At 37.8% G+C, this 20,139-nt stretch overlaps 1 protein-coding gene across 8 annotated transcripts in view; it reads left to right on the plus strand.

Moving 5' to 3' along the window:
• UNC79 (unc-79 homolog, NALCN channel complex subunit) overlaps positions 1-20,139 on the plus strand; it is a 253,057-nt gene that overhangs the window by 146,861 nt on the left and 86,057 nt on the right. For 5 of the 8 annotated variants that reach the window (XM_057539170.1, XM_057539172.1, XM_057539174.1 and 2 more), the window contains exons 23-27: positions 828-985; positions 9,273-9,454; positions 11,243-11,444; positions 12,238-12,417; positions 13,865-13,930. In XM_057539170.1, the coding sequence (XP_057395153.1) occupies positions 828-985; positions 9,273-9,454; positions 11,243-11,444; positions 12,238-12,417; positions 13,865-13,930 (788 nt within the window). The remainder of the gene's footprint in view (positions 1-827; positions 986-9,272; positions 9,455-11,242; positions 11,445-12,237; positions 12,418-13,864; positions 13,931-20,139) is intronic. The other 3 variants (XM_057539171.1, XM_057539175.1, XM_057539176.1) reach the window with 1 other exon arrangement.

A 20,139-nucleotide genomic window follows, 5' to 3' on the forward strand; every position in this document is an offset into this window, starting at 1 on the left:
CTCTCTTTTTTTCTCTCTCTCTTTCCCCGCCCCTTTCTCCCTCCCCATCACTTATCCTAGTTCTCTCTGTGTTGGCTTCTTCTCCTCAGGCTGTTCCTGTGAGGTGGGAAAGAGAGAGGGTTGCTAGCAGCCCTAGATCGACATTACACTTCATTCTTGAGATTTCAGAGTACATATCAAAACCTGGAAAAAAGATGCTAGCACTCTCATGCTTGGGTCACAGGCCCACCCACCCCTGGACTAATCACTCTTCATGACATTGAAGTATTTTGATCACCCTGGGTTTTGTGTTCATTATTAGGATAGACAAGGTGGGGGAACTTGATTGACAGCCCTGCCAGTTAGTGGAGAGGCTGTTCTTAATAGAAAAAGAGTTGTTCTTTGCTAGAATAAGAGGAAAAGGCTGCTGGGCAGACAAAACCAACACAATTCTCCAGATGTTCACTATAAGAAAAATTTTAAAAATCACTTATCACCCCATCATCTTAATGTAACTAATATCAGTTATTATTTAACAGTCATTGTTCATTTATGTACCTGCATTTATAATATACAATTTTTACTTTTTATGTTAAAAATACACTGTTAACTGGTAGTGTTTTCCTATGTTATTACATAAAAGTAATTTCTTTAAAAAAATTAACATAGGAAAAGAGCACAGGAACAGTTTATCCAAGGATTATACTCTTGTGAATGAATGGAATTTCACCAAAAGCATCCCTACCAGCCCTCTGTTAACTATACTTCCCACAAACTAAGATAATAAGATTTTTTTCCTAGAAAGATTATCATAACTGTAACCACTTTGCTTCTTCTTGATTCCCCAGCCTGTGGAGAGTCGTCAAATCTGAATTCTCCCAGCTGTCTTCGTTGGCAGTTCCTCTCCTTCTTCACGCTTTGTCACTTCCTCATGGTGCTGACATCTTTTGGACAATCATAAATGGCAATTTCAACAGCAAAGACTGGAAGATGAGGTTTGAAGCAGGTACCTCTGTATTAGCTTAAAAATTCTCTCTGGGTCACAAGGTAAACCAGATGTCCAGTCATGACATCTCTTTTTGGCCCTTCTTTTCCCTCCCTTCTTTTTAGAAGGCATTGTCCTGCTTGCTAGTGTTCTTTGGTGGCTCTACTTAGTTGAGCTCCCTTGATAATAGAATTTTTCAGAGTGGTCCTTAGGTAGGTTGACCATGTCTAGGTTTGTCTGGGATAGTCCTAGTTTATGCCTGTTGTGCAGGTGTATTTATTAATTGCACCCTTGTTTACTCTCAAATGGGTCCTGGCTTGAATAATAAATTATGTAGTCACCTAATAGGTTACTTGCATTTGAGTACCTGGGAAAGTTTGTTAAAAATGCAGATTTTTGGGCCTCATCCTAGACCTACTGAATCAGAATCTCAGGAGGTGAGGCCAGAAATCTATATTTTCTAACAAGTTCTCCAGGTAATTCAGTGAAGTTTGAGAAGCTCTACTGTTGTACTCTTGCCATTGGAGCATCAGTGACCAAATCTGGTGCAGTGATGGGTATAATTCCTAGTGCTTAGAATGGCAAGTTCCCAGAGGAACATGGTAAGGAAGGAATTGGGATGTGTTCTCTTAGTCTTACATCTGCTGGTCTCACTGTCACCCTAATCTGCTGGTACTTCCATTCTCAGGGGGCAGCAAGCAGGGTTGGCATACCAACCTGTACCTTATCAGAATGGTTCCGTATATTTTAGTGTCTCAAAAATATTGCAGAGAAATGGAAGTTCCATCAGGTGAGTTAACTACTATACTTTGAGTTCAGTTCCCTAATATCTGACCACCTCAAAGAGTTCTTGCTTTTAATGCCTCATGAATCCCAGGGGCTGGTTTATTTACGTGATAGCACATGATGTTGTACGAAATTAGAGTAAAACTTTCTAGCAAAAGTCTACATGGTATTGGCCACATTTTATAGGCATTTGAATACAAATAAAGCAGGTAAATATTTAACTATGCTTGGGCTTCCCTGGTGGCGCAGTGGTTGAGAATCTGCCTGCTAATGCAGGGGACATGGGTTCGAGCCCTGGTCTGGGAAGATCCCACATGCCACGGAGCAGCTAGGCCCATGAGCCACAACTACTGAACCTGCGCATCTGGAGCCTATGCTCCTCAACAAGAAAGGCTGCCATAGTGAGAGGCCTGCGCACCACGATGAAGAGTGGCCCCCGCTTGCCACAACTAGAGAAAGCCCTCGCACAGAAACGAAGACCCAACACAGCCAAAAATAAAAATAAAATAAATAAATTAAAAAAAAAAAAGCATCAGCCTCAAATCCAACCCGTTCCTTTAAAAAAAAAAAATTTAACTATGCTCTTTCATTACAATTTAAGGATTAGATTATTGCCAAATTAATCTTCTGAATCACAGCTCCGATTATGGTGCTTTTCTACTCAAAAAATTTTAATGGGTTTTCAGTGCCGAGAGAATAAAGTTCACACTCCTTAAACTGGCATTCAAAGTTTTCCATGGTCTAATTGCAAGTGTTTGCAGCCTCATTTCCCACTCTTCTTTCTACATATACCATTGCTATTTCTCCATTGCTTCCTGCTTCCCTTCATCCATGTGTTGGCCATTCTGTGCTCTCCATCTGAAATCCTCTTCTATTCAAGGTTCCATTTAAATGCCACTTCCCAAACAATGGTGAAAAATACAATAAATGAAATTAAAAATACTTTAGAAAGAATCAATACCAGAATAACTGAGGCAGAAGAACAGATAAGTGACCTGGAAGATAAAATAGTGGAAATAACTACTGCAGAGCAGAATAAATAAAAAAGAATGAAAAGAATTGAGGACAGTCTTAGAGACCTCTGGGACAACATTAAACGCACCAACATTCAAATTATAGGGGTCCCAGAAGAAGAAGAGGAAAAGAAAGGGACTGAGAAAATATTTGAAGACATTATAGTTGAAAACTTCCCTAATATGGGAAAGGAATAGTTAAGTCCAGGAAGCGCAGAGATAAATCCAAGGAGAAACACGCCAAGACACATATTAATCAAACTATCAAAAATTAAATACAAAGAAAAAATATTAAAAGCAACAAGGGAAAAGCAACAAATAACATACAAGGGAATCCCCATAAGATTAACAGCTGATCTTTCAGCAGAAACTCTGCAAGCCAGAAGGGAGTGGCAGGACATATTTAAAGTGATGAAAGGGAAAAACCTACAACCAAGATTACTCTACCCAGCAAGGATCTCATTCAGATTCGACGGAGAAATTAAAAGCTTTACAGACAAGCAAAAGCTAAGAGGATTCAGAACCACCAAACCAGCTTTACAACAAATGCTAAAGGAACTTCTCTAGGCAGGAAACACAAGAGAAGGAAAAGACCTACGATAACAAACCCAAAACAATTAAGAAAATGGTAATAGGAAAATACATATTGATAATTACCTTAAATGTAAATGGATTAAATGCTCCAACCAAAAGACATAGACTGGTTGAATGGATACAAAAACAAGACCCATATATATGCTGTCTACAAGAGAACCACTTCAGACCTAGGAACACATACAGACTGAAAGTGAGGGGATGGAAAAAGATATTCCATGCAAATGGAAATCAAAAGAAAGCTGGAGTAGCAATTCTCATATCAGACAAAATAGACTTTAAAATAAAGACTATTACAAGAGACAAAGAAGGATACTACATAATGATCAAGGGATCAATCCAAGAAGAAGATATAACAATTGTAAATATTTATGCACCCAACATAGGAGCACCTCAATACATAAGGCAAATGCTAACAGCCATAAAAGGGGAAATCGACAGTAACACAATCATAGTAGGGGACTTTAACACTCCATTTTCACCAATGGACAGATCATCCAAAATGAAAATAAATAAGGAAACACAAGCTTTAAATGATACATTAAACAAGATGGACTTAATTGATATTTATAGGACATTCCATCCAAAAACAAGAGAATACACTTTCTTCTCAAGTTCTCATGGAACATTCTCTAGGATAGATCATATCTTGGGTCACAAATCAAGCCTTGGTAAATTTAAGAAAATTGAAATTGTATCAAGTATCTTTTCTGACCACAGTGCTATAAGACTAGATATCAATTACAGGAAAAAATCTGTAAAAAATACAAACACATGGAGGCTAAACAATACACTACTTAATAACCAAGAGATCACTGAAGAAATCAAAGAGGAAATCAAAAAATACCTAGAAACAAATGACAATGAAAACATGACGACCCAAAATCTATGGGTTGCAGCAAAAGCAGTTCTAAGAGGGAAGTTTATAGCAATATAATCCTACCTCAAGAAACAAGAAACATCTCAAATAAACAACCTAACCTTACACCTAAAGCAATTAGAGAAAGAGGAACAAAAAAAACCCCAAAGTTAGCAGAAGGAAAGAAATCATAAAGATCAGATCAGAAATAAATGAAAATGAAATGATGGAAACGATAGCAAAGATCAATAAAAGTAAAAGCTGGCTCTTTGAGAAGATAAACAAGAGTGATAAACCATTAGCCAGACTCATCAAGAAAAAAAGAGAGATGACTCAAATCAATAGAATTAGAAATGAAAAAGGAGAAGTAACAACTGACACTGCAGAAATACAAAGGATCATGAGAGATTACTACAGGCAACTATATGGCAATAAAATGTACAACCTGGAAGAAATGGACAAATTCTTAGAAATGCACAACCTTCTGAGACTGAACCAGGAAGAAATAGAAAATATAAACAGACCAATGACAAGCACTGAAATTGAGACTGTGATTAAAATTCTTCAAACAAACAAAAGCCCAGGACCAGATGGCTTCACAGGCAAATTCTATCAAACATTTAGAGAAGAACTAACACCTATCCTTCTCAAACTCTTCCAAAATATAGCAGAGGGAGGAACACTTCCAAACTCATTCCATGAGGCCACCATCACCCTGATACCAAAACCAGACAAAGATGTCACAAAGAAAGAAAACTACAGGCCAATATCACTGATGAACATAGGTGCAAAAATCTTCAACAAAATACTAGCAAACAGAATCCAACAGCACATTAAAAGGATCATACACCATGATCAAGTGGATTTTATCCCAGGAGTGCAAGGATTCTTCAATATATGCAAATCAGTCAATGTGATACACCACATTATCAAATTGAAGGAGAAAAACCATATGATCATCTTAACAGATGCAGAAAAAGCTTTTGACAAAATTCAACACTCATTTAAGCTAAAAACCCTCCAGAAAGTAGGCATAGAGGGAACTTACCTCAACATAATAAAGGCCATATATGACAAACCCACAGCCAACATCGTTCTTAATGGTGAAAAACTGAAACCATTTCCACTAAGATCAGGAGCAAGACAAGGTTGTCCACTCTCACCACTATTATTCAACATAGTTTTGGAAGTTTTAGCCACAGCAGTCAGAGAAGAAACAAGAAATAAAAGGAATCCAAGTTGGAAAAGAAGAAGTAAAGCTGTCACTGTTTGCAGATGACATGATACTATACATAGAGAATCCTAAAGATGCCACCAGAAAACTACTAGAGCTAATCAATGAATTTGGTAAAGTAGCAGGATACAAAATTAATGCACAGAAATCTCTTGCATTCCTATACACTAATGATGAAAAATCTGAAAGACAAATTAGGGAAACACTCCCATTTACAACTGCAACAAAAAGAATAAAATACCTAGGAATAAACCTACCTAGGGAGACAAAAGATCTGTATGCAGAAAACTATAAGAAAGATGAAAGAAATTAAAGGTGATACAAACAGATAGAGAGATATACCATGTCTTGGATTGGAAGAATCAACATTGTGAAAATGACTATACTACCAAAAGCAATCTACAGATTCAATGCAATCCCTTTCAAACTACCAATGGAATTTTTCACAGAAGTAGAACAAAAAATTTCACAATTTGTATGGAAACACAAAAGACCCCAAATAGCCAAAGCAATCCTGAGAAAGAAAAACGGAGCTGGAGGAATCAGATTCCCAGACTTCAGACTATACTACAAAGCTACGATAATCAAGACAGTATGGTACTGGCACAAAAACACAAATATAGATCAATGGAACAGGATAGAAAGCCCAGAGATAAACCCATGCACATATGGTCACCTTATTTTTGATAAAGGAGGCAAGAATAGACAATGGAGAAAAGACAGCCTCTTCAATAAGTGGTGCTGGGAAAACAGGACAGCTACATGTAAAAGAATGAAATTAGAACACTCCCTAACACCATACACAAAAATAAACTCAAAATGGATTAAAGACCTAAATGTAAGGCCAGACACTATACAACACTTAGAGGAAAACAAAGGCAGAACACTCTATGACATAAATCACAACAAGATCCTTTTTGACCCACCTTCTAGAGAAATGGAAATAAAAACAAAAATAAACAAATGGAACCTAATGAAACTTAAAAGCTTTTGCACAGCAAAGGAAACCATAAACAAGACGAAAAGACAACCCTCAGAATGGGAGAAAATATTTGCAAATGAAGCAACTGACAAAGGATTAATCTCCAGAATTTACAAGCAGCTCAATGTCAAAAAAACAAACAACCCAAACCAAAAATGGGCAGAAGACTTAAATAGACATTTCTCCAAAGAAGATATACAGATTACCAACAAACAGATGAACGAATGCTCAACATCACTAATCATTAGAGAAATGCAAATCAAAACTACAATGAGGTATCACCTCATACCCGTCAGAATGGCCATCATCAAAAAATCTACAAACAATAAATGCTGGAGAGGGTGTGGAGAAAAGGGAACCCTCTTGCACTGTTGGTGGGAATGTAAATTGATACAGCCACTATGGAGAACAGTATGGACGTTCCTTAAGAAACTAAAAATAGAACTACCCTATGACCCAGCAATCCCATTACTGGGCATATACCCTGAGAAAACCATAATTCAAAAAGGGTCATGTACCACAATGTTCATTGCAGCTCTATTTACAATAGCCAGGACATGGAAGCAACCTAAGTGTCCATCGACAGATGAATGGATAAAGAAGATGTGGCACATATATACAATGGAATATTACTCAGCCATAAAAAGAAATGAAATTGAGTTATTTGTAGTGAGGTGGATGGACCTAGAGTCTGTCATACAGAGTGAAGTAAGTCAGAAAGAGCAAAACAAATACCGTATGCTAACACATATATATGGAATCTAAAAAAAAAAAATGTTTCTGAAGAACCCAGGGACAGGACAGGAATAAAGGCACAGACGTAGAGAATGGACTTGAGGACACGGGGAGTGGGAAGGGTAAGCTGGGACAAAGTGAGAGAGTGGCATGGACATATATACACTACCAAATGTAAAATAGATAGCTAGTGGGAAGCAGCCGCATAGCACAGGGAGATCAGCTCGGTGCTTTGGGACCACGTAGAGGGGTGGGATAGGGAGGGTGGGAGGGAGACGCAAGAGGGAGGAGATATTGGGGTATATGTATATGTACAGCTGATTCACTTTGTTATAGAGCAGAAACTAACACACCATTGTAAAGCAATTATACTCCAATAAAGATGTTTAAAAAATAATAATAAAATAAATGCCACCTCCATTTCATTAACCTTCAAATGCCCCTATTGAGTTCCACTTTCTCAGTTCCATTGGTGGAAAGTCATTTCTTTATCCTTTGATCTCTCATAGCATTTTATTTCTACCTCATTAGTGGCAGTTACAGCCTTTTGTATTACATTTCTGTTACAGTTGTACCTGTCTTATCTCTTTTAGTTGACTTGACTTTGAAGTCAAGACCTGTGAATGATTCACATATTAGTCTGTTTGGGCTGCCATAACAGAATAACATAGACTGGATAGCTTAAACAACAGAAATCTATTTCTCACAGTTTTAAGGGCTGGGAAGTCCAAGATCAAGGCTCCAGCCTACTTGGTTCCTCGGTGAGGGCTCTCTTCCTGGCTTCTCTTCTCTCTGTATCCTTTCATGGTAGAGAGAGAGAGAGAACTCTTGTCTCCCTTCCTCTTATTATAAGGACATGAATCCCATAATGGGAGCTACCCTCATGACCTCATCTAAACCTAATTACCTCCCAAGGTCCCACCTCCGAATGCCATCACATTGGGAATTAAGGCTCCAACATATCAATTTGGGGAGGGGACACAAACGTTCAGTCCATAACAATTCATTTTTGCATTTACTCCCACCTTCCCCAAGTACCTAGAATGATCTCTTACATATATAATGTGCTTAATTTATATTTTAAAAGTAAGTGAATCAGTGAATTTATTGAATAAATACTGTATATACTAGTTACCATGGGAGCAATAAAAAGAGTATAAGAGCAGATTCTTGCCTCAAGAAGCTCCTAATTTAATTGATGAGATCAAATATAAACATGTAAGAGGTTAAGAAACTATAACAGTATAAATATAATTCAAGACAACAGAAGATAATGGTATAAATATAATTCAGACAACAGAAGATATGTCATATAGCTATATATGAACACACAAATGCCATAGGTAAATGAATAGTATTTTTGCAGGAGTTCGTGGGATGGAAAGGCCACTCTAGGAAGTCAGAGTGACTTTACAGAATAGTAGAATTTCAGCAGCAGACTCTTTAAGGATGGTAGAGTGTCAATAAGCAGAAAAGAATAGAAAGAATATTCTATCTAGGCTGCTGGAACAGCTTAAGTAAAGTCCTGAAATGTCTTTGCATGGAACTATATTGCTTCACTAGTTATTATAACTTTTTATAAAGCTATGTTTAAAGAGTGGCTGGAATAATTTGATACAGATGTGCAGAGTAATGGTGCATCTGGTTCATGGAAGAAATATGTGGCTTCTATAGCCCCAGGAAGACTGGTTGTCATATCACTTCATGACATATTAAGGACTTAGAGCCAGCCCTGGTGGGCACATCCCACATCCCTGTGTGGTCTGCAGAGCCTCTATAGAATGGACAAAGAAATGAGCATGGAGGCATTTTGAAAAGTTTGAAATGTGGCTGAAAGTTAAACAAAGGTAAAGACCATTAAAAAGAAAAGAAAAGAAAACCCAGAACTAAATCAAGGCTGCCTGGCAGAAAAATACTACACTGCGTAGAAATGGTCTCTGCTGCACGGATAAAATGGAACACTCAAGAAGGTGGCATTAGAATTTCCTTTTGGTATTTAACGTCAGTGTAGGGGGGCCCAGAGTTAGCTTTTTCTCTGTGGGCTCATTTCTCAGACCGTCTAAATAAATGTCAATTTTTTTTGTTCTCTGCCTTTGACATTGCAGTGGAAAAAGTGGCTGTAATTTGCAGATTTCTGGATATTCATTCAGTGACCAAAAACCACCTGCTGAAGTACTCCCTGGCACACGCCTTCTGCTGCTTTCTGACGGCTGTGGAGGACGTCAACCCAGCGGTGGCTACGAGGGCTGGTCTCCTGCTTGACACCATAAAGAGGCCAGCCTTGCAGGTGATGTCCCTCAGATGTGCATTATCTGCTCTGCGGATGGTGCTCTGCTCTACTCTACTAATTCGTTGAGTTATTTGTCACATAAACACACATAATACTGATGATGATGGTAACAGTGGAAATTTTTAAATTTTTAAAAAAATTTTTTAATTTCCACTGTTACCATTTCTGAGAAAAGCATCCCAGAACCTCACTGTATTAACAGATCTCTTGTTTTTATTCGTTGCTTCTTTCTTTCCAGTCTTTGTCCCTATGCTGCCATCGCTTCTGACAGATGTAATTATTGTATAATTTTGTGTGTGTGGCAGATTTTTAAACTAGGTTGGTTATTTTATACCATTCAGCTGGCTCCTGGGCCAAAAGCCCTTGTCACTGAGTCTAGATGCAAAGAGAAATCAGATGAATTATAATATAAACCAAAGCAAAACAAGAGATGGTAAATATACTACTGAAATGAAATACCACAAAGTAAAATCAAAGAGACATGAAATATGAGACCTGGAGAGAGTTGTTTATTTATCTTATTTGGCACCTTTATTTTATACTTGAAGAAACCAAGTCTCAGAGAGATAATGGGACTTTTTAAAGAACACAGAGTGAATTCATGGGAGAACAAAGACAAAACCTCTAAAGTCCTGATCTACTGTTTTTCCACATTGGCACCTGATTTATTATTATATTGTTATTATTAAAAGTAATAATAATGGCAAGAACTAACATTTGTCAAACAGGTATTGTGTATCCGGGGCAGTGTATTAGAAGTGTCCCATCATGCATTACTTCATTTAATCCTTACAATAACATTTTGTGTGTTCCCATTTTACAGATAGAGAAGTTGAGGGTTAGAAAGGTTAAGTAACTTTTTCAGAGTCACATGGCTAGTAAGTGGCAGCACAAACTCAGGTCTGACATAATAATGTCCATGTTCTTAATTGTGTGTGTGTGTGCGTGTGTGTACACAAGGTCTCCCAAACCAGTGTAAGAGCTTCTCTTGTAAAAAAGACTAAGAAGAAAGGTCAAACTATGCAGAATCTGAAAAATTATAGAGCTATGCTGCTTGTGGACCCATACCTCCCCATGTAAAAATTCCCAGTTGTCTTCTGGATAGTCCTCCTCTGTTGGTCTTAATAAGACAAGGTAGTTGTATGTCTAACCCCTGCTTAGGGCTTGGAACATAGGAGGCACTCATTAGATGAGAGTTGAATGAATTAATAGCATAATTGGATGAATTAGTTTTAAAATTTCATTCAGTTAAAAAAAGGGAAATGGTAGACTCACATACTGGAGAAATAGATGCTTAGTCCATTCCAACTTTGATTTCTTAAGATTCTATGTTCCACTCACATTCCAAGAAGACAAGATGACTTTCCTTTCTTTTAGACTCATGGAATTTAGCATTGAAAGGGAATTTAAAGACCATATTCTTGTGTATTCTAAAATGTAGTTTTGGAAGTACGCTTCTCTTAATAGAAACTACAGACATTAAAGAAAGAAACACTGGTCTGAGGGTATTTGAATTAAGTGGTTATTATTCGATGCATCAGAAAAATCAATAATATACATTTAGCTCAGATTTCCGAGTCAAAATTCAAGAGATAGTCAACAATTAGGAGAAGCTCCTCTTCTGCGTTTTTTTCTTCCCCTACCAAAAATGCAATCGAAGATTTCAGTTGAATCATTCTTCATCGTAAGCATGGATTGAGGAGCCTGCCCTGTTTCACTGACTTTGCTTGGTGTATTTACATCTGACTTTCCATTTTTGTTTTTGTTTTTTTTACCTTTTCCCAGGGTCTGTGTCTTTGTCTTGACTTCCAGTTTGATACTGTGGTTAAAGATCGACCCACAATATTGAGCAAGCTTTTACTCTTGCATTTTCTTAAGCAAGATATTCCTGCTTTGAGTTGGGAGTTCTTTGTCAACAGATTTGAAACGCTTTCTTTGGAAGCTCAGCTACATTTGGACTGTAACAAAGAATTTCCTTTTCCTACAAGTAAGCAAAACAAAGAACTTGCTTTAAACAGTCACAGTTCCTATTCTGGTGCTTGCTGGATAAACAGAAGATACTCCGCATGTAGTTTAATTTCCCATTATGGAGGATACCTTGACTTCATGTACTCAGTTCATCAAATGTTTATTGAATATCTACTGTGGTAATCTGCAGGTTAACTATTTTCTGGCATTCCAACATCAAAATTTTTCTCATTTAGGGACTTCCCTGACGGTCCAGTGGTTAAGACTCCACGCTCCCAATGCAGGGGGCATGGGTTCAATCCCCAGTCGGGGAACTAAGATCCCACGTGCCATGTCGCGTGGCCAAAAAAAAAAGAAAAAAAAATCTCATTTATTCGAGGACCGTTGAGAACCATTTGTGACTCTGTGTTGCTTAAATATTATTCAACCATCATGTTTGTAATGTCCGTGAGCAATTTTGTGAGATATATTTGCACTTTGTAAATTTACTCTTCCATGCTTAGTAATCAGTTACCTGGAGCTCTAAATAGATGGAGGAAAGACTTTGGTCACTCAACTATTTATCCAGTGATAACAAAATTAGATACTTTAATCTTATGATCTAAACAGAAAAATGATAAACGATAATCAAAATAGGTAATAGCCATGATTTTTTAATATAAGGCTTATCATAGAGGGAGATAGATGAATGAGAAATGTATCCATGGAAGATGACTTTTAATATTGAAAATATACACAGATGGATTGTTTCAAACTACTTGTATAACATAGCGAGTTAAGGAAAATGATCACCTTTAATTCCTTTTGCAAAGCTATCACTGCTGTGAGGACCAATGTCGCTAATCTCAGTGATGCAGCATTGTGGAAGATCAAGAGGGCTCGTTTTGCAAGGAACCGCCAGAAGAGTGTGCGTTCCCTCAGAGACAGCGTGAAAGGGCCCGCGGAATCCAAGAGGGCACTCTCCCTCCCTGAGACCCTAACCTCCAAAATCCGTTGAGTATCTCTTCCATCCTTCCCTTAAATCTGTTTGATGTCTTTCTGAGGCTGACATGTCTTGTTGAATGTTCACGGAGAGTAGTGTATTTAGCAAACTGAGCTCCTTCAGCTGCATTGGCCTTCACATTCCCTAGAGGGTCCCCCCAGGTGTGTCAATGCCCTGGGTGGCTTTTCCCAGTTGCTGGTGCAACAAATCCCTGATCCAGCAGTAGATTGTTTTGAAATGTAGAAGGCAGTAAATCCACTGATGCATGACATGAGACGCAGGAGAAGCGTTTGCTTCTAAGTCCTAGAATATGAAGGTTTCCACCACCACCATTATAACCTAAGAGCTTCCTGGATGAGACTTTGTCAAGACCCATGGCAACTAAGAGAGTAGAGTAGAAATTTGGAATGCATTTTCTTTTCATGCATGACAAAGGCAGCCAACAAGCTCCTAGAAAACCAGTAAAAATGGTGTTTTCAAAAAAGAAAAATCAGGCTGATAAGAAGTTGAATTTCTGCCCAACTTCACCAGATAATTTATAAATAAAAACAAACATCATTGCCAGCTAAAAAAAGACCATATATACTTGTTATCTAAAGGTCTTTTTTTATATTGCACTTTTAAAGAAAACAAAAAATTACCAAATGACTAGATGAACTGTAATGATTAGCAATGGCTCATGAATGACAAATAATTAAAAATTCATAACTAAATCATATTAGCGAATGAGTACATTAAATATAATACTAACTTGTAACATTTATTAAATGATTTAATTTTTAAATAATATCATGAAGTTAATAAAATACCACCATAAAACATTTTTTTATCCTGTCAGAAGCTGAAATGTTTGCTTTTTCATTGACATTTCTTAGAAGACACTTTATGTAACATAACCATTTTTAACCATAAATATGATTTTATTTTGTTTATTGCATTTCTCTCTATTTTATGACAAGCTACGGAAATGTGGTATTTTGAACTTTGGAAGAGTCAATGAAAGCCCTTTAAGCAATCAATGACCCAGCTTTTCAGGGAGCAAAGATAATAACAGATGGCCATTTAAGAATAACCTTTAGCATTGCTAGGCCCAGTGAAACTGCATCAGATTCTAGAAACCAGTACCTAGATTCAATAAATTACAATTTCTATATGAATTTCCCAGCTCTTTTATAACCTAACTAATCAGTTTGGGATATAAAATTTATTTATTGTTATTTCTTGTTAATTGATTCACATGACAATTTTGAAGAATAAGAATTGAAGTGACATTGAAGGATGTTCTTTAGATTCAAAGAAAGCCACAGAACTTCTGTGACGTAAACATCTTGTATGTGATGTTAATTACAAATACGAAAACTAAACTTGCTCCTGCTATCCAGTTAGCACTGAGTATGTTTTCTAGGCTCAAGTTGTTTTTAATGCTTATTTAAATAGAGTTGTTGTTGATTTTTAAGCTGTGAGGTTGACCAGGCATGAGCAGTCTGCTCCAGCTCTCGGTGGGACACCCGAACAGATGCCAGGTGGGTACTTCTGACGTTGAAGGGCCGTGTGCAAGTGTCTATCACAGGTGGACAAGGTAAAGAATGCGGTGTCTCTAACTGGACCAGAGTGATGTATTTAGGATTTGAAAGCTCGAAGGGTTTTACCCCAGATGCTCAAGTGTTTGAGCCCCTGACATGGCAATTCTTTCCATCTTAAAATTGGCAGATGACTTTTGATCCTGTTAACTTATGGTCCAGTAAGAAGCATCATGTTACCTGAGTATGCACTTTTCCCCCGAGAGCCAGTATGACTAGAACTATACCTAGTACTTATATTTGTATGTGTTTTTACACATAGAAATATTATGTTCATATATATCTGCTCTAGGAACAACATTTCATTTACATTTGAAAAGGTTATACATTTGAACCACCATCATTCACTCATCCCCTTAGCCATTTCCGATTCTTTGCAACTCTTACATGCATTTCTGTCTCTCGAGAAAGGAGGATTTCCATTGTTTAGAGGACCATGGGATCATATTCTGCTTGGTAGAGTGTAACTGTCCTTTGACGTTCTTGATAGATTAACTTATCATGAAGTATCTTAAGGGTTGAAGGGACGCTGCGAGCCTGTTACAGACTGAATGTTATCTATACACATGATGCCATACTTGCTGGGAAAATTGTGGAGGTTCTGAATACCTGCTTATTTGTCCAAAACAAACCTGGTAACTACCACCTGTGTATCATGCTATACAACGTTTGGCTTTTCATCTAAGAATAGTTTTTTTTTTTTTTTTTTTATCAATTTTAGTCTTTACTCTTTTTTTTTTTTTTTTAAACCCCCAGTTTATAGCTACTTTATTTATTTATTTATATTTATTTTTGGCTGTGTTGGGTCTTCGGTTCGTGCGAGGACTTTCTCTGGTTACGGCAAGTGGGGGCCACTCTTCATCGCGGTGCGGGGACCGCTCTTCATCGCGGTGCGCGGGCCTTTCACTATCGCGGCCCCTCCCGTTGCGGGGCACAGGCTCCAGACGCGCAGGCTCAGTAGTTGTGGCTCACGGGCCCAGCTGCTCCGTGGCATGTGGGATCTTCCCAGACCAGGGCTCGAACCCGTGTCCCCTGCATTAGCAGGCAGATTCTCAACCACTGCGCCACCAGGGAAGCCCTAAGAATAGTTTTAAAATAAACTTTTCAGAATGGTACCGATACTCTCAGAAGGACAATTTCAAGTAAGGAGACTTTCAAGAACGTGTTATAAAAATGATGCTAGAAAGAGAAGCAGTTAGGCGTGGGAGACGAGGAGAAGAGGGAGAGCCCTAAATACTATGAATGCAGATGGCAGATGTTGGCCGAAGTGCATTTTCATTTCTAAAACTGATGAGAAAAGGGGAGCACACACTTGGCAGAGTCCCTCTACCTTGTTTTGAGCATCACTCGGGCCTCAATTGTGCTGGGATTAAAAAAAAAAAGAATAAAAATAAGAATTTCTGATCCTGAGCTTCATTTAAAATGTGAAAATATCCATTTTCCCTTCAGTTAGGTCTTTTTGAGATTGGTCTTACGCAATTTCGTAAGTTACCTTTATTTTACCCTGTCTTTTCTTTTTGTCTTAAGGCTTAGTTGAAAAGCTAGTCTTTAATTATTATTATCCATTTTGACAATCCAACCGTAGGAGTCCTCTCACATCTCTTTGGAAAAACATGTACATATGTTTCTTGAAGAAAAGCCTTTAGGCGTCTAATTGTCCCATCAAAAGTGATCAGATGGAAAAGGGACAGATAACAGTATTGTCTAAATTAAATATAAAGCTAAAGCTTCTGGAAAGATAATTACATGACGCCACCATAAACAAAACTTGCTTAGATTTGGAAACAGGTGGCTCAGCTTATAAGGCAATTTCAAACTAGTTTTTCATTTTTGCATTATTATTTACTGAACACTGAGTGTTTTAACTTTGGAAGCAAAGATACGCCAGGATAATCACAAGATTGTACAGAGTGGTTTAAGATAGTAATTAAATGGAAACCGGAGACCTTGCTATTTAATGAACATGCTTTTGTTTGGTACAAGTAATGAGCTCCTCTGTGCAACACCTCTTATTGATCAGGCCTGAAATAAAGCAGATGTCCTTTAATCATGCAGCAAGACTTAATTTTAGTTGCTGTTTAGGCTGAACTTTTGGACACTGGATTTACAGTTTATGGCTCTCTGATCTTAGCATTTACATATTGCCCACAGCAAATTTTGCAGCAGAAATGCACTTGTATAGAGGGTAAACTCTGCAAGGCTACTGAAGAGTTGCATTCCTCTGTGACTTTTATGAGTCAAATCAAAGGCCTTTGTGCATATAAGTAAAATTCATAGACTATCATAGCTGAAACATTAGAGATATGTTAACATTCTCATTTTACAGAAGAGGAAACTGAGGTTCCCAGAAAGGAACAAGTTTCACAAGCTTGTTGGTGACAGATCTGGGTCTGAAGCCCAGATGTCTTGATCTCTCTTGCAAAGCATGTGTGGTAATGCTAGCAGGAGCTCAGCACCTTCATTTAATCCCAACTGATGAAATATACAATTTCACCTGCTAGTCTGAATTTGGTATAATTATAATTAGGTATTAGCTGTTTTTTCACTGATGCTGTGAGAACCAGGAATTCTTTGTTTTTGGTGATTCAGAACACCTGTTGAATATTAATTGAATATAATGCAGCAGTTATGGTAGGTTACAATTGGACCGTACTGGAAAATTGGTATCAACCCCATGTGATCACGGGAAACTTAGTTATATCTTATTCCTCATCCCCTGGGATGAATAATTAAACAATAGTAGGTATATAATGTTAATAACAACGGCAATAGCACTTTCTATATGTATAGTACCTCTTTATAAAGAGTGTTTTTAATGCAAATCATCTAATTTCGATTTCACAACAACTCTGCATATATATAAAGTATTTTTTTTTTCACTTTACATACAGACAGGAAGACTGAGGTCCTGAGGGACTAAGTAACTCTGCTTATATAATTTGCTCATGATCACATATAACTAGTTAGTTAGATAGAGACTGATACTTGAGTCCAGGAGACTTTATTTGCTTTCTTTCCACTACAGCTACCTCTCAATAAATTGGGCTTAGGGTGTTCCTGCCCTGGGGTACATGAGGACGCCAGTCTTATTAGGGAGCTGACTTGGGCATTCAGGCCTGCTACAGTGTGACTTAAGCCCATAAGTGTCCAGACCAAAGGACCTTTCCCAATTAGGACTTATAGATTGGTCTAGAGCTATCCTAATCCCTAAAGGGACATATATACTTTCAATTCTACTCCAGCCTGCAGAGAAATCTTGAGATCTCTTGGTCTGAATTTGTGTCAACAAGAGAAGGTACCCAGTACTGGGTAGCACTGGTAAAACTCTCTTGTATTTCCCGCCTCCCTCAATGTCCAGCCTAGAATTCCAAATTACTTCTCTTTGGGCTCTTTCTTTCTTTCTAGAGGTGGTTTACATTTCATGTCTTCACTAACTTGAAAAATGCCTGTTGATCATTAAGAGCCAATAAATCAAAGAATTCAATTGTTTTTATAGGAATGCCCTTGACTGAAATGATAGTTTCGGAAAATGACAGTTTCTATTGAACAAACACTTACTGGGCACCTGCTGTACTAGAAAATATGAAGAATGTAAAGATACATCAGAAATTCTTGTACTCTCAACTTGCTTATAGTCAAGTAAGGGAGATAAAGTATGAACATAGGTGAACTCTCATCTCGTGTGAAAGTGATAGTACTACAGGATCGTTCACGTCAAATGCAATGGGAGGAGAGCTGGAGGGAACAAGGAAGGTTTTGTGGACAGGTGACTCAGCCAGGTCTAGACAGGTGGATAGCCACGGAGACCAGTGAGGCAGTGTAGTTAGAACTACCAACATAATGCGGACTCATTTATAGTGCTTGATCATTGGTTTCTCTGGACCAAATGCAGAGTAAACTCATAGAAACTTCCTTCCACTACCTAATTGTCACTTGTCAGCTTGACAGAGGGGTCAGTGAGTCGACTTACACAGAGGAATGTTCCCTATTTCCCTACCCACTTCCTTGCTGTTTGGGGACTTCATCAGGTTTTCGCCCATGTAGAAAAGATCTGAAATATTTATTTGAATTCAATGCACTTTAAACATGTACGAATAATGAGCATCTACTATATATCAAACACTACCCCGTATTCTGTGAGGGATGTAAAATTGGATAAGACATAGCACTTGGCTTCAAGGAGTCTTTGTTCTTACAGGGGAAATACAGCAAATGGATAAATAAAAAGTTCTGCCTCGCATAATAGTTATTTGCCACATGAGAGTTGGGAAATGCTAAAGGAAATTTTCCTGCACTCTTCCCTCTTTCCCACCCATCTTCCCTCCTTTCTTGTTTTTGGAGATGTATAGAATTTAGGGACCCCAGTTGCTGAGAGGAGTGTGGGCATATTAATAAGAATGGCTTCTGGGGACCAGATCCATGGGATAAAGTTGGGGGTGCGGGTGGAGGACCACCTTGCAAGATGAAGAGAGCACCATGAGCCAAGACACCAAGGTGGAGAAAGGCTGGCTCCGTTCTGAGATCCAGGAGTAGCCCAGTGTGTGAGGATGTGGAGCATTTAGGATGGAGCAAGAGCAGATAAGTCTGGAAAAGCAGATCCTGATCCTGCCTGGTTTCAAATCTTCTGAATAAATAAAATTGTATTATACTGTGGCATTTCAATCAGTTGTGCCACTCTGTGGACAGATCGTGATGGACCCCGTCCATGTTAAAGTGAGGGTAGGAGTAGCTCTGCCCGCATGATAATAAAGATTTTTACATTTTTCTTTACAAAAATGATAAAATCAAATCCCTTAGCCTGTTAAATCTCTATAGTTAAAACAGATATAGGAATTGCACAGACTAGAATTCAAAAGTAAGTGTTTTAACTGTCACATTTAGAGAAAATATTATAGGCATTTAGTTTTAAAATGGAAATTTTATATCTTTTATAGATAACTAAAATAGTAATATCGTCTTTATCCATAAAGAAAACTTCAGCTTTCCTAAGCTCATTTTTCTTAGGGATTTGATTAAGGTAACTTTTCTTGATGAAGAGTGGTGTCAGTCACATGCTTACACTATTTTTAAAGAAAGACAATATACAAAGCACAGACTTGCAAAGCCCACACTTGGAGGGGTAAATTATTGGAATGAAAAGAGATTTTTTTCACTTTATGCAAAAAGTTCCATTAACTAGTTCTTTTTTCAGTACATTTAATGGTTTGTGAAAGATCACTCATTACTGGCTATTCAGGGAAAGCAAAAAGCAGCAAACTTAAAGCTAAGCTCTGCAGATCAATGAAGATGAATCCAAAATCAGGATGGGGCCTTTGTGAAATGATACTTAGTCATTAGGAAAATATGATTTGATGGGAAAAACTAAGGTTACACACTTTTAAAATGAATGTCTACTTGCGATGGGGCGAAGAGATTTGAAATATTTAAAGCTGAAGCCTGATTGTTCATTTTCTAGACTTGAACTAGATAGGAGGAAATAGGGAGCCGGTGTCCTAGCTGGGCCTTGTCTGGATCTCCCTTTCTTCTGTTTGAGTTCCCTAGACTCTCAGGGCTATAAAACAAAGGTGCATCTCCTTCTCAAATGCTCCTCAGCTCCATTTTTAACTTTGGAGTCAAGCCAGTCTAGACTTGGAGGTGGCTGAGCAGGGCTGAGTGATACGTGCTCTCCTAAACCTTGCCCCCCAGAGCTAAAACGAATTGAGGAATGAAGCTATATCATCGTAACAGCCATTGCTTGCTGCTACAATAACACTGAACCCTGCAGGTAACCTAGATTCTCACACTTGTCACATTCTTGGCCCAAGCTTGCCCAGAGCAATACCCTCCTGCTAGCTGTAAAGTAATATTCCGATGGAAAAAAAAAAAAAATCAAGACTAAATATTTTTCAATGCTGAAAAGATAGTTCTTTAAACTTTTAAAATAAGGATTTGGTCTGATCTTCTATTTCAGACATTTAATTTAATTATAATATACAGTAATGCTTTACATTTATGACCTTTCGTGAAATAGGGTGTTCCACATGAATTGATTTTTTTCCTGACGGGTCATGCATGCCAAATAAATAATGATAATAGTAACAATTTATTGACCACTTTCTGCCTATGAAACAGTGTAATAAACAAATCCTTAGGTTTTATTTGAATAATTTTTG

This window comes from Balaenoptera acutorostrata (genome assembly GCF_949987535.1).
Source record: "Balaenoptera acutorostrata chromosome 3 unlocalized genomic scaffold, mBalAcu1.1 SUPER_3_unloc_1, whole genome shotgun sequence".
In the NCBI taxonomy this organism is placed as follows: domain Eukaryota; kingdom Metazoa; phylum Chordata; class Mammalia; order Artiodactyla; family Balaenopteridae; genus Balaenoptera; species Balaenoptera acutorostrata.